Here is a 13,796-nt window from a genome sequence, read left to right on the forward strand (position 1 = left end):
TGTCTACTTATCTGTCAAAATGAACAATTGATATGAGCTATCAGCACAATAAGACGTCTACGTTTAGTTTATGGTTTATCTTGAACAAAAGTGGAAAGTTATTAGAGGCTTGGCTCAACGGTCAATCACCGATACTTGGACAACTACAGCTCGCAAGCTGCTTTGGTTATCTTATGGCTAGCAAAGTATCATAGGAGTCGAAATTAACTCCAGTTAACTGGAACAATACACGCAGGAAGTCTATTTAATTTTCTTGGGCTTCATCAGTGAGGTTCATCTGATCTCTGTCTGGGCAATACTGAACAAAAAAAACGTATCATGGAGAATAAATTGCTGACACAGACAGGAACTTACTAAATACTCAACTAATTTGTTGTAGCCACTGACTCTATCATTATACCTGACAGTTATATATTATAACAAAGGCTGTAAATTGTGACATTTATAACTGTTTAGAACAGCAGTTCCCAAACTGTGTGCGGGCGTCGCAGTAGACACACAGGGTTGCCACAAGATATTTTCCCGGTGCTATGATGATAGCACCAGGAACTGTACCTCCCTCCCTGCCTGAGCTGCAGGACCTGAGGGGAGATCACTCTGGCCCGCAACCAGTGTAATGCGGCAGCTGGCAGGGGAAGGAGACAGGACCCGGTGGAGCTCTAACCTGTAGCTCCGCTGGGTTCTCCTCTCGCGAGTTCGGAAGGTTGCCATGGTTACCACGGCAACGCTCCAAATCTCGTGAAAGTGAACTCTAGCAGCTCCTGAGGCTGCTAGAGTTCACTCTCACCACCTAGACCACCATAGCTTCCGCACCGGACCACCAGGGATTGCCTTGCACTGTCCCCCCTCCCAGGCAGAGGCACACACACATACATAGCTTCCGCACCGGACCACCAGGGATTGCCTTGCACTGTCCCATCTCCCAGGCAGAGGCACACACACATACATTGTCCCCTCCCCCCCCACACGTGCGCCCCTATCCCCTACTACAGCCCCTATCCTAGCAGACCACAGGTAAGTTGTCAAACTATTCTTAAACAATTTGACTACTTACCCTGGGAGGGCACCACAGCACTCCTGGCACTATAACCACTACAGCTGGATTGTTATAGGGGCCCAGTATATGCCACAGCGCTGTACATGTATACAACCTAGAATTCTTTTTGACCTGAGGTGCCTTGGAAAAATATTGCAATATTAAGGGAGCCTTGAACCTAAAAAGTTTGGGAACCACTGATTTAGAAGTATTGTTCACTTGTTTCTAATAAAGGAGTTTTGCTGTACGTTAATTCCAGTTTCACATCAAGTTAAATGACTTGTTTAAATCTACATTAAGTCACAGCATGTCTTTGATTATCTAACTTTGTGCCAGAAGACATTCTAATGTAACGTTCTAAATCAGATAACATCTCCCGTACGCAGTCATTACGCAAACTACGGATGTAGAGCTTCCTCTTCCAGTTCCATGCCTGACTGAAGAACATGTGTTACATGGTCAAGACAAAAAGTTATTTTTATCACTTCAGCTTAAATTTTAGAGAAAATCCATCTTTTGCAGTTTACAGTTAAAAGGGGAACCATTACTACTCTGAAAACTACACCAGTGAATAGAACATTGAAAATCACCTATTCTAGGTTTCCAACATTGGCCAAGGCATGACACATTGCAGGGTGAGTCAAACGTTGGGAACTACCCAAATACCTATAAGATGTTTAATATTAAATACACTTTTCATTATAAGTATCATGTCATAGACCAATGGGTGTACTTATGACGCACTGAATGTAATTTAACCAATCAACCATCTTGAATTTACTAACATTCATGCACCTTACAAATTAACATTCCAAAATTCCAGTTTGTTCATCAGCAAACAGAGAATGTTCACGATTATGTCACTTACCGGCTTTAAAAATTTCATAGCGGATAGAAAATCCAGCTCCATGTGTTTCATAGTCGGAGACAAATCTAATGAATAACGATGGCCCAGTGGAGACTAGAGCAGTGGGGGCAATCTTTCCACAATATTTTCCCAACAAACGGCCACTGGCGTGTTCACCGTCGATCACTTCCACGTAATCATATCTAGAGGGGAACACACAAAATGGGTATGTGTTTAGACTTTGTTGTATCAACATATGCTTAATCTGTGTTTAGTTAAGTTACTTCATTAAATATGTAATATTTCATGAAGGATGTGGGTGTGCCACTCGATTAATACATTTGGAATTATTTTAGATCATTTGCAGAGTATAAGATTCAATATACTGAACATTGCCTACAGATCAATGTTATTCTCATAATTTGATTTATTGAAATATAATCACACATATAGCTGTATTGTATTAAATAATACACGTGTAATTTATTTAACACTGCCTAATCTCCAAATTCATGTAGTCTACATCTTATGTGATAGGTCCTTATCTGACCTACCTTCCCCCTAAACATTATTTGGAATGGGCAGAAGTTCCATAACTTTCAAAAATAAGATTATTGTAACATATAACATCACTGAAGTCTTTGAAATCCTCACTGTCTACTCTTGGGCTTAGAGAATAAAACCCCTTAAAAAAGAAGGAAAATGATTAAAGGAAGTGAAAACAAAAACATGGTGCAAAAAATTATCTACAGAGAAGTAATCCATCTGAATGACTTGGGAGTAGACTAATGATTCCTTACTGGAATACAGGGAGACATTCCCCCCCACTTGGGGATTCTGGCTAGCAGTTCCATGCTTTATAATGATGATATATAAAAAATTACATGAAAAAGTATCTTGACATTTCCTGCCACTAAGTTTAGGTATTGGTATTTTATGAAATATCAGGCTTCCAATGGAATTAGGCTAAAATAAGATTTTAAAAAAATGCCACCCATAATTACTTCTGTTTAAAATATATAATTCTCTCCATGTGTTTGACTTGCCAAACTTTTTTTTAATCAAATTCCCTAGATAATAAAATGCAATCTTCTAAGAATAAGAAAGTAGCCCTCACCAAATGAAAGTGAAACTTGTCTTAAACCTCCCCCCTTCGTCCCTGTTCAAATTATGTAAGGATGAGGCACTGCAATAAATAATTTTGGATGTGTAATTGCAAAGAAACAATCTTGTCTTTCAATAAATATCCCATTAAAGACATAGCAAAATTAAAATAATAAGGCCATTTATTTCAAAAAATTGACAGAATAATGTAATTTGTCTATTTGCGATGGAATTATTTTTCCAGTTATGCTCAAACAAAGGTTACAAAGTCACGCACTCCATCCATTTCCCTAAGGTCCCTTCATATAAAATGGCAATATTGCGAACATGACAGGAAAAGTATCCTGCCTTCTGAGACAATAAATGTTTTTATAATGGTTAATTCTTTATTCAACAATCTTGTAGCCAGTCTTTGAGAGCTCAAGATGTATGTTGTGCTCGGTCCCGTGGGATTGATTCTTAGATGATATCACTAGTTAGAGTGGACAGGTAATGGTTCTCCCATAGAAAAAAAAAAAACCATTACCTCATCAAGATAATTTGTATTCCAGTATTGCCAGCCATCAAAAAGAAAAGAAAATGGCACTGGCTGGGTCATAAACATTAGCATATGTGGATTATTGAATTAGCCGCACTTCATCCGATAAATTTGACTGTTATAGTTGCTGTTGGCCTTTGTTCCTGCCAAATATGACCTATTATTGCAAAATCGTATAGAATTAGTTTTGAAGTTGAATACGGTTCAGAAATGTCTGCATTTAATGAGCGTTCTACGTCTCTGCTTTTCAGGATTGATACAAAATGCAGAAAAACAATACCAGTATTATTCCCCTATAAACTAATGCTCTATAAAAAAAATAAAAAATTATTCCATGCGTGAGCTAACTTCCATGCTAAATTCATGCGTTACGGTTTTAAGTCATTTTACATAAAGGTCACATAAATGATGTATATTTAATTTGTTTGCCTAGTGTTTGTTAGCACTTGGTTATATATGCTGCTCTTTGTGTGGACTGGATGCTTCAGTATAGGAATTACCGTAATTGTTTTCTGGAATATCATACACACGTAAATGATGTCACATTAGAATTCATGTCTTAATCATCATTAGAAAATAAAATATAGTGTGTAAATCTTGAAAGTAACATCGGGCTATATTTTTGGCAGCATTTTAAAAAATATTTGAAATTTCAAGGGATTACAACTTCTAAAGAGATCTGTGTAATTGTGATAGGAAAATATTGCATTAGGTCAGATTTAATCATAACATATTAGCGCGATGGTTCATAAAATATATCCTACTAATACTATAATGAATATAAATACTCGTACCTATTCGGATGCCAGTGATGGTTTTGAGTACTGGGTGAGTACTGGGTGATGATAGCTACTTGTAGAAGGCATATTCAGAATTCCAAATAGATTCTTCTTGAGTCCACATGAAGGATACATTAATATTTTTCTTCTTTCATATTTTCTAGTATATTACTCAGTATACATGTGATTTTTCTATAACATTCCAAATACAGGCATTACCTACAGCATTGCCTACAGATCATACTGTATATGGTGTATGATGGAGAGATATAAGTAACTTGATTTCTGGGTCAATATGGATCCCTCCAGTGACTTTCTGATTGATATCTAGGCCAATGAGGGTAATTTGCCCCCCAGTCAAAAACCTGGTAGCCAGACCTTGTTAGTCACATTCACATATCTGACACAGGACCACAAAAAAACAATCCTTTGTGCAGAATTTATGTACACGATATTTGTCCAACCAGCCTAATTGCCTTCTGTTTTCTTTCCACCCATATCAAGGCCAATAATTGGACATGTTTGTCAGACAATGATGTCTCCTGCTCCCCTTCCTTTCTCTGACCTTAGGGGAGACAGTTTATGTGATGGGTGGCTGGATGCACAGGGCTCTCATGTGTCAGGATAATAAGATTCTTGTACTTGTTACAATTTTTAAAGGTGTCAGTTTTTTCAAAATCTCAACAAACCAATCTGGTTTCCTTCCCATACGCACACACGCTCTCCCCAGTGAAATCTGTACTTGCTAAACACTTTGGCTAGAATACGTCTTGTCCAAATTGCTGTTAAACCACGTTTAGTTGGCAGAAAACAACCAAATTGCATATTGCACAATACAATGTGCGATTTGGAAAAAATATTCTCCAATTTGGGTGAGATGGTCGAGCTGTTCCATCATGACTATTTCAGCCTAAAATTTAAAAATCAACTCAAAACTTACTTTTTAGTGAATAAGCAGCTAAATAGACAGAACAATTATTCTAACGGACAATCAATTTTTTTTTTTTTAAATATATTTATAGACTCCCTCTGCGAGTATGTGTCTGTTTTCGCAAAGATTAAAGCACCAACATAGTCTATTGAGCTGCACAGTATACAACTAGTTGTTGTGAGTTGCCTTACGACACACCTAGGAAAAGGATGACGGAGCCCTGATTTACGCTTAGATCCTAAACGTTCACTTTAATCCGTCTTTATAAAAGTGTGTGATAGACATAATTTTTTTTTCACATTATATGAATTATTGCTGGGAAAAAACAACAGCATTCTCTGGTTAAACCTCTGTGGTATTCCTGAGCACAGAACACTGAAGTGTGATCATAGTGTGCAAAGGAGGGAGGAGGGACCCTGGAGCACAAAGGCTTTAAGAGTGGAGAAGGGTCAAGCTTTCTCTATGTATCACAGGAGATGAAAGACGACACAAAACTAATGGATTGAATCAACGATGAAGTGAGCTAAAGGTTACATTGTGGCAACTGAAACAGCAGCTATAGCGCCAGCAATCTTTTGAGTGGCCAGAATTATTGAATTAATACAAGATGAGTTTATGAGAATTTGTGTCACTATCTATATTTTACCAATATTTCCAAGGAAATCAGTTTATGGAAAGAAAGATATAAAACATGCCTCGTGATTTATTAAATTGTTGGAACATGATGCCAAAAGTGATTTAATATAACTTTATGAAAAATATATTCTTTACTATACAGTGATTGATATGTTGTGGCCAAGTGTGGTTATTTGGATCAAGAGCAATTTCCAGACTCCCCAATGAAACCGTTTCATTTATTTATAAAGTTCATTGAAAGGAATAATGAGATTTTTCTTGTTTTCAGTTATATCCTGATAAGACAGAGGCGTTCCATAGAACATGATATATAACTGCAAGCTCCAAGTCTACAAGGATACAATTTAGTTCAGAACATAAAAGAATGCTGGGTCCATTAGAAAATGTATGGAACATGCGGAACTTCTCATGGGCAGACTGGCAAAGGGGCAAATAATGACTGGTCTGACATTACAATTTTATTTGTTTTTTTGTTTGTTTATAATGCTGATGCCCCTAGCCATTTTTAGCATGTCCACTGCTAGCCCCCGGGTTATAGAAATGTTAAAATTGGAATTAATGGATTGTAATATAATGTTCAAATCCTAGTGTTATTGTTAGTAGTATTTACTTATAACAAAAATGAGAATTATGAAGTCATTATAAAAGGATCAAATTCGATCCAGATTAAAAACAACAAGAAAAAAAATCTCCCTTCCTTTCTTTCCCTGGAGAATAAAGTATAGATTATGGCAGCTGTACTGGTTCCCACTTGATTATATGGATTGGTTGAACCTCATTGCTCAATGTCAAAATGATCTAATGTCACAACGTTACAGAACAATACCGAACGCCTTCATATTTGTAGTGATATGTGTTGTATTTTTTTTTACCGTTACTATAATCACAGATGGGCAAAGAAAGAGAAATTGATGCAGAACTTCAGTGAGTGGTTACAATTTTTTGAAAAATAAACAATTCGAGTAAACGCTTTTCCAAGCCCCATCGCTGATATTCGTGTAGAAAGGTGGTTATTTAAAAATACCATTTGCAGTGCAACATTTTCAAATACCAATTGAGTGTACTTGGAGTGTGCATCATATTTAGTACTTTTCCCAGAAATACACATATCTAATGAAGCTGTGTTCAACGCTTATTAAGGAAAGTGTCAGACACATGGCCAAACAATCCAGCATGTTTCAAGCCATATTAGGATTTTATGGGTAAAATTTAAAATCAACCAGGCTCTAATAAAATGAAACATACATTTAGAATAAAGAACCCATCTAAACAAACACGAGGCAACGGCTTGTGGAAACGTGGCGATGATCTGATTTCCATATGAAATTTTCTAATAAACTCATTTACATGCAGGCAAAGTTCCATGCAGAAAACAAATGCACAGAATATGAAGTATGTTTCTGTGCCAGAATGAAATACATACAGTATGTCTCTACAGTCCGTTCCAATAAATAATGAAAATCAGGGAAGGATCTCTATCAGAGCCATCTGCACTACACCATCACCACGAAAACCAAATGTAACCATCCTAATTAAATCAGGGCATGCAAGATCAGGTGCGGCTTCAAGATGAAAAATTACCTGTTTTATAACCATCATAAAATCTAAGTGTGGCATGTGAGGCTATGCCAATACTTTATTGTTTTATCCTTATAGATAACTGACAATATTGGCCACCATGGAAGGCTGTTATTAGTCACCTGGCTCTTTAAAAAGGTTATGGCAATTGTCTTTCCTCCTCCAAATATTAGTCATTTAAAAGCAGGAACCTATACTATGTTAAAATATGCAATATCGTGGTGGATAAATTTAATTTAATTTTTAATGCATAATGTTTTCCCTTGAAATTACAATGTTTTTATAATTCATGGTTGGATATAAAGTATTTGATTACTGTCAGTATTATTTATTAAAGCAGGGATTGTCAGGAATTCAAAGTGAATTTTGCCTAAAATTTGAAATTCAATTTAAATTCCAAACAATTCAGCTCTTTAATTTTAACCCTGCTCCGTAAACCATTGCCATTTTGTAGTTTAAACATATATCTTGGAGTTGTCTTCCTGACAGCCGCTAGAGGCACTTTCTCTGCGGGAACCGAGTCAGATTTGGTTCTTTAATCAACACTGCTCATATGGAGCATTTGAATTCTCGACAAGTGTGCATTTCTTCCCCAATGCTTCTCTGTGAGGGGATGCAGACAATGTTAGTAGGCGTGCTGGCGAAGACAGAGGCAGGTGCAGAGTAGGCACATGCAGAGGATGGAAACAAGGTGACGACACAACAATCAAACAAAACTTATAGTTCCAAAAAGATTATTATTATTATACAGATCCCCTTTAAAAATGTATCGAAATAACGATTGTTAAAAAGAAAAACACACAAAAAAAACCCCAATAAACTAATTAACCAAAACCTTTTTTATAATGTGTTTATACTTTTATATGTATGTGCATGGCAATTTGCAATAACTGAGAGTTTATACATATACATTTACATTGACTTAGAGGTCAAAATTGTAAAAAAAATTTCCATGGTGATTTGTTAGGTGGGGAAGTCAAATTTCTAACTTCCCTGATAACACCACCAGGCAAGAACTCTGGTATTTATGTAAAATCCACATTACAGCTCTAAATAGTGCATGTGAGTAAAAACATGCCATCTGGGATGTATTATAAAGTCATTTTGCAGCATCTCCCTTCTACAAAGTGACGTCTTCTTTCCTGCCAATTTCCCACCAAATTGTAATTCATATTCATCAACCAAGTACAGATCACTCTGAATTAATTGATATATAAAAAAAAAAAATTCAAACGTAAACAAGTCTTCAGCTTGCCGTGTGTTCAGGCTACTGAAAGCGAAATATTTGCACAGATGGGACGTGCTTTTCTTTTGAGTTGAATTAGCAGGGTGGGTTGTCTTGTGTCTATTCGTTCAACCTTGCTCACTTTTGAAGGCAACTGTGTAACACAGCCCCGCTCCCTCATTGGCAGACCCTTTTGTTTTATCGATGACATCATTGCGAAGACCAATGAGCAGTGAGAACACACCACTTCTAATAATGATGAATGGAATATTTTCTCTCCCTGTAAATTGAGTAGATGATACATACAAACCACTGATGATGTGTTCAGTTGGCGTGTAAGGCACATTTAATTAACGTGTGCATAATGGAATTCTTTTCCCCTTTAATAAGGAGCGAATATTTTATTCGTATTTAATCACAATGGGTCTTTATATATATATTCAACAAAGAAAATAAAACTTATCTGAAATTGCTTATTTAAACTGACAGCTGGATTTACATAAAAATGATTAACTCAATAAACTAGGCACATAACTCCCAATTTTACTCTAGAGATTATGAGATGCATACAACAGGAGATCAGATGGTTAAAGCAGGCAGGTTGTGTTACTATATATTTGTAATGTAACAGCTTTGAGGGGTGATGTAACAACTAAAAAAAACGGGCAACTTCTCCAATATCCGTGGGCATGGGGGAGCAACGTTGGCATGTGATGTAACTCTACGGCTTAGCCAGACATGGCTGCCTAATTGGAAAATGGTTTGCCGGGGCAATAATATAGGGTGGAATAAGCAAAATCCGTCTCTCCACATGTTGTGGACAACATCTCCCCTGATGCTTTGGCAGGATTACAGCTGTAATAGCATTATGGGAGATGTAGTTCACAACATCTGGAGTGTGGAAGGTTGCCTACCCCTGATATATGGTACAATGGTACTTTCCCAACCCCTTGCTACAAAGGAGTTAATATTTTAAGAGGGTCCATTGTACTGAGGTTGCTTTAATGCCTCTGCCTATCTATAATCCTTTTCTAATCCTCCCGTGCCAGTAATATAGTGAAGGGTAGAAAGTGACCAGTATTTAGTGACAACTATTGTGCTGTATCTGTCGGTATGGTTGTACATAGAAAGGATGGCATCATTCTGGATATCACTGAGAATGTCCTGTGTTCTACAGACGGAATGTAGCTCAGTGTTTTTAGTAAGCTGCAATTGCCCGACATTTACAATGCGTAGTTTTCCTTCTTGACTACCCCCCCAACAGAAGATCTGTGCCAACTCAGTTAAAATAACTTAATTAGTGCAATTAGACAGGAATAACCATTTAATTGTGGGTATAAAAAATCTAAATCCATTAAGTGTCTCCTTTGATGTAGCTGACTGATTTAATGCTTAGAATTAGTGCATTTAGTATGTAATGCTGAATCTAAGGGAAAAAAAAAATCTAATTACTATGTGAAGCCTGTAGCTCGATACAGCCACGCAAATCCACGTATCTTGGAATGGTTTGTATTACGTGATATCACAAACCTATAATTCTTTTTTTTATTTCTACGAAATGAGAAACTGCTTTGCGCAGCCATTAAGAATGGAAGCCTAAAGGTATTCCATTTGCTAGGTTCTATTCACTGATTAATTAGTGATAATTATTGCAGCTATGAGGTTTAGTAATCATCATTCAATATTAAGGACTTTACCAGTAAAATGATCATGTAGCCATTTTCCGTAGGATTTATATTGCTCAAGGATCAGAAGATGTGAGTTTAGCCCATTACAAGGTGTTCAAATTAATAAAGCAATTACTGTATTTGCACACACTTGGCCTAATCATTAACCTTAAGTATCCCAAACCATTAAAGCACAAGTCTTTAGAACAGAGGAAAGTAACAGTACCATGTGATAAGCAGGGATCCATAATATAATATTTAGAAAACTGTTTCAGTTGGGCACTACACCCCAATACTCAAACTCTCTCCACTTAAATATTCCTTCACAATCACGGGCCCTTTTAAAGTTTTAGCTCAGCTGTCTAACAGCCTCACTGATCCAATCTGTTTCACCAGACAAATTACCTATCAATTAGACCAGTGGTGCCCAACACAGTCCTCAAGTACCCCCTAACAGTCCATGATTTAGGGACTACCCTGTTGCGTCTAAGGTGTTTTTAGAAGAAGAAAAAAAAATACTTTAGACACAACAGGGTGATCCCTAAATCCTGGATTGGTAGGGGGTACTTGAGGACTGGGTTGGGAACCCCTGAGTTAGACCATTGCAAGTGTAGACATCTCAAAGTTATTTAATTTTAATGAATATTACTCTGTTTGAACAGTTGTACATATGCATTTCTTGCCTTTGTTTGGCTACAAAGACATCCAGATCTGGCATTACTGCACTATAAATATTACCCCAAAATAATTGAGTTAGATAATATTGTTCTTCTCTTTTGAGTTGGAGATATTGGAAGATATTTCCCTATGTGTGTATATATATATATATATATATATATATATATATACAGAAGTAATCTGTCAACTAACTTACCATTTACTAAACAATCCTCAGAATATATACACATTGCATATCATGGGGTGGGGGTGACTAATGCACCCCACCCCCACACCCCCCCATCGCGACATCCAAAGACTTAATTTTTCCATATTGTTCCTGCCAACTCCATGACAATTGTTATAAATTAAAACAATAAAAGCAATAACTATACTTGTCATGGAGCTGACCGCCCCCCTCCGCATATCACCATGTAAAGTGCCTTTACTCTTCAGTCAGATACTGGTTGCCTGCTTTATTGGCTCAAAGCCATTCGTCCTATTCCAACAAGCTTTGTAATGCAATGAGGGTTTGAAGAAGATAGCCAATGCTGTCTAATGAACTCTTTCATTCTCTATGTCCAGATGATGTATGGGGTTTTCATGGCTTGATCACATTTTAAACTCCCTGGACACTTCACTTTCCCAAAAACCTCTTGTTCAAATCCATAGGCATGAAAATGGCTTAGAATGAAGGATGGTGATTTGTTACCACTGGATACCAGACGAAATTAATATCAAATGCATTATTTGCATTCAATTTACCCCTGACAAGGAAGAAATCAAGCAGAGAGTGTGTTGTTGCCTTATGTACTATGATTATTTGGGATGAACAAGAGACCTCTCTTGTACTATTGTAAACATTTGAAAGCCTAGCATACTTCTTCACATGATATAAACACTTTCACTAAAGAACGCCAGGGGAAAGTGCATTTGTTAGAAATACCTTACCCTCCCTTTCTATAGCACACTACAAATACTAAATGGCCTCTTTACATGATTGAAATGTATGTCCCCTTTATTAGCTTGTGCCATATGGGAATTTTGAGGTCAGATGTTCTTCTCCTCCCCCTCATAACCCCCACCCTTCTTGATACTTGTTGAAAAGGTCTTGGCTGTTCCCGGTTTGATGTATGCTTGTTTCATTGAAATGCAATTCCCCCTTTTTTTTGTACTGTCCTTAATTTAAACAAAGATAATGTTTTTTTGAAACTGACCATCAACAATGTAGCCATGCTAAGCTATCCCAGCGAAATTGTGATTTATTAGGAAAGCCATTTAAGAGGAAGTTCCACTAAAAAACAAAACAAAAAAGAAAAGCGCCCAACAATAACAGAAAATAGTCCAACTGTTTTCGAGACATGTCAGTTTTAGAAATAGAAACATTGTATTTCCTTCCCATTGTCTCTCGAACACTGATATTGTAGTCGTGGTCTGAAAGGAAAGTCCTTACAAAAATAAACACCAGCGTTAAATTAAAGAGTGCTGCTGCTTTGATTTTCATGGTTACAGTAAACATACTGTGCAGCATTTTTAAACGGAGTCTTATGGACCTCGTTTTTCATATATAGGTTTATTTTCGAAATATTCTCAAGTTTTCGTTGCCACTCCACAATTCTTTTCAAATAGAACTTTATATAAATATCAATGGCAGCAGCCTGTCTGTCACTGTGTGCCAGGTTTTTTGTGCGAATGGCAGTTGTGGATAACCTCTGGCACTGGAACCGTGCGGCTGACTATGTATAATGGGAACTGTAGTCCACATCTTTGCAGTTCAGCGCCAACAATGAGTCATCACTTCTGTAAGAGAATACCAGGACATTTTTCTTCTCAGCAAGAAAACGTCTCATAGCCTTTATTCCCTAGTGTAGCCGAGTGAAAGGACATTTATTCCCCAGTAGAATAGGGTGACAGTACCTCCATTCATTAGTATACGAAAGTGTCAAGACCTTTATCCCCTTTAAAGAAGAGTGCCAAGAATGGATTCCTAGTATATGAAACTGCCAGGTATTCATTTGCTCTTATATTGAATAGGACCATCACCTTCATTCCCTGGCACAGAACACTGACAAACATTTTATTCCCTTATACATAAGGGGACCAGTACATGGATTCCTGGTGTATTAGAGTGCCAAGATGCAAATTTTGGGCCAATCAGTGACCATCCGAATTCCATTTAATAGTTAAAGGATCACTATAGTGTCAGGAAAACAAACTTAGGGTTCCCCCACCCTCAGGGTCCCCCCTCCCGCTGTGCTGAAGGGGTTAAAACCCCTTTAGCCACTTACCTTTATCCAGGGCCAGGTTCCCTCGGCGCTGGTGACCTCTCCTCCCCCGCCGATGTCAGCTCACGAGTGGAGCCGAATGCACATGCGCTGCCAGAGCCGCGCACACATGAAAAACGCCCTAGGAAAGCATTTTTCGTTCTGCATGCTCAATGCGATTCAGGAAGACAGCCACTAGAGGCTGGATTAACCCTGCAATGTAAACATAGCAGTTTCTCTGAAACTGCTATGTTTACATGTGAAGGGTTAAAACCTGAGGGACCTGGCACCCAGACCACTTCATTGAGCTGAACTGGTCTGGGTGACTATAGTGTCCCTTTAATAAACATGCAATATATAAATATATATTTTTTTTATACATAAAAAAAAAGATTACACTATGCTAGGTTTAATTATACATATAAGTGTATAAAGCACATGATTTACATCTCTTGCGCCCCCTCTAGCGTGACTTAATTTCCACTTTATTCCACAGAAGATTTAGGAAAGAAAAATCCAGCCAGGAATTTACTG

General features: G+C 37.4%; 1 protein-coding gene across 1 annotated transcript in view; it reads right to left on the minus strand.

The window, feature by feature from the left end:
* The window catches only part of NRP1 (neuropilin 1), a 120,389-nt gene that overhangs the window by 76,292 nt on the left and 30,301 nt on the right, over window positions 1-13,796 (minus strand). Inside the window, 1 exon segment of the mRNA XM_063452624.1 lies at window positions 1,905-2,086. Coding sequence (XP_063308694.1) covers window positions 1,905-2,086 — 182 coding nt within the window.

The sequence above is a fragment of the Pelobates fuscus genome, chromosome 4, assembly GCF_036172605.1.
Source record: "Pelobates fuscus isolate aPelFus1 chromosome 4, aPelFus1.pri, whole genome shotgun sequence".
Taxonomy (NCBI): domain Eukaryota; kingdom Metazoa; phylum Chordata; class Amphibia; order Anura; family Pelobatidae; genus Pelobates; species Pelobates fuscus.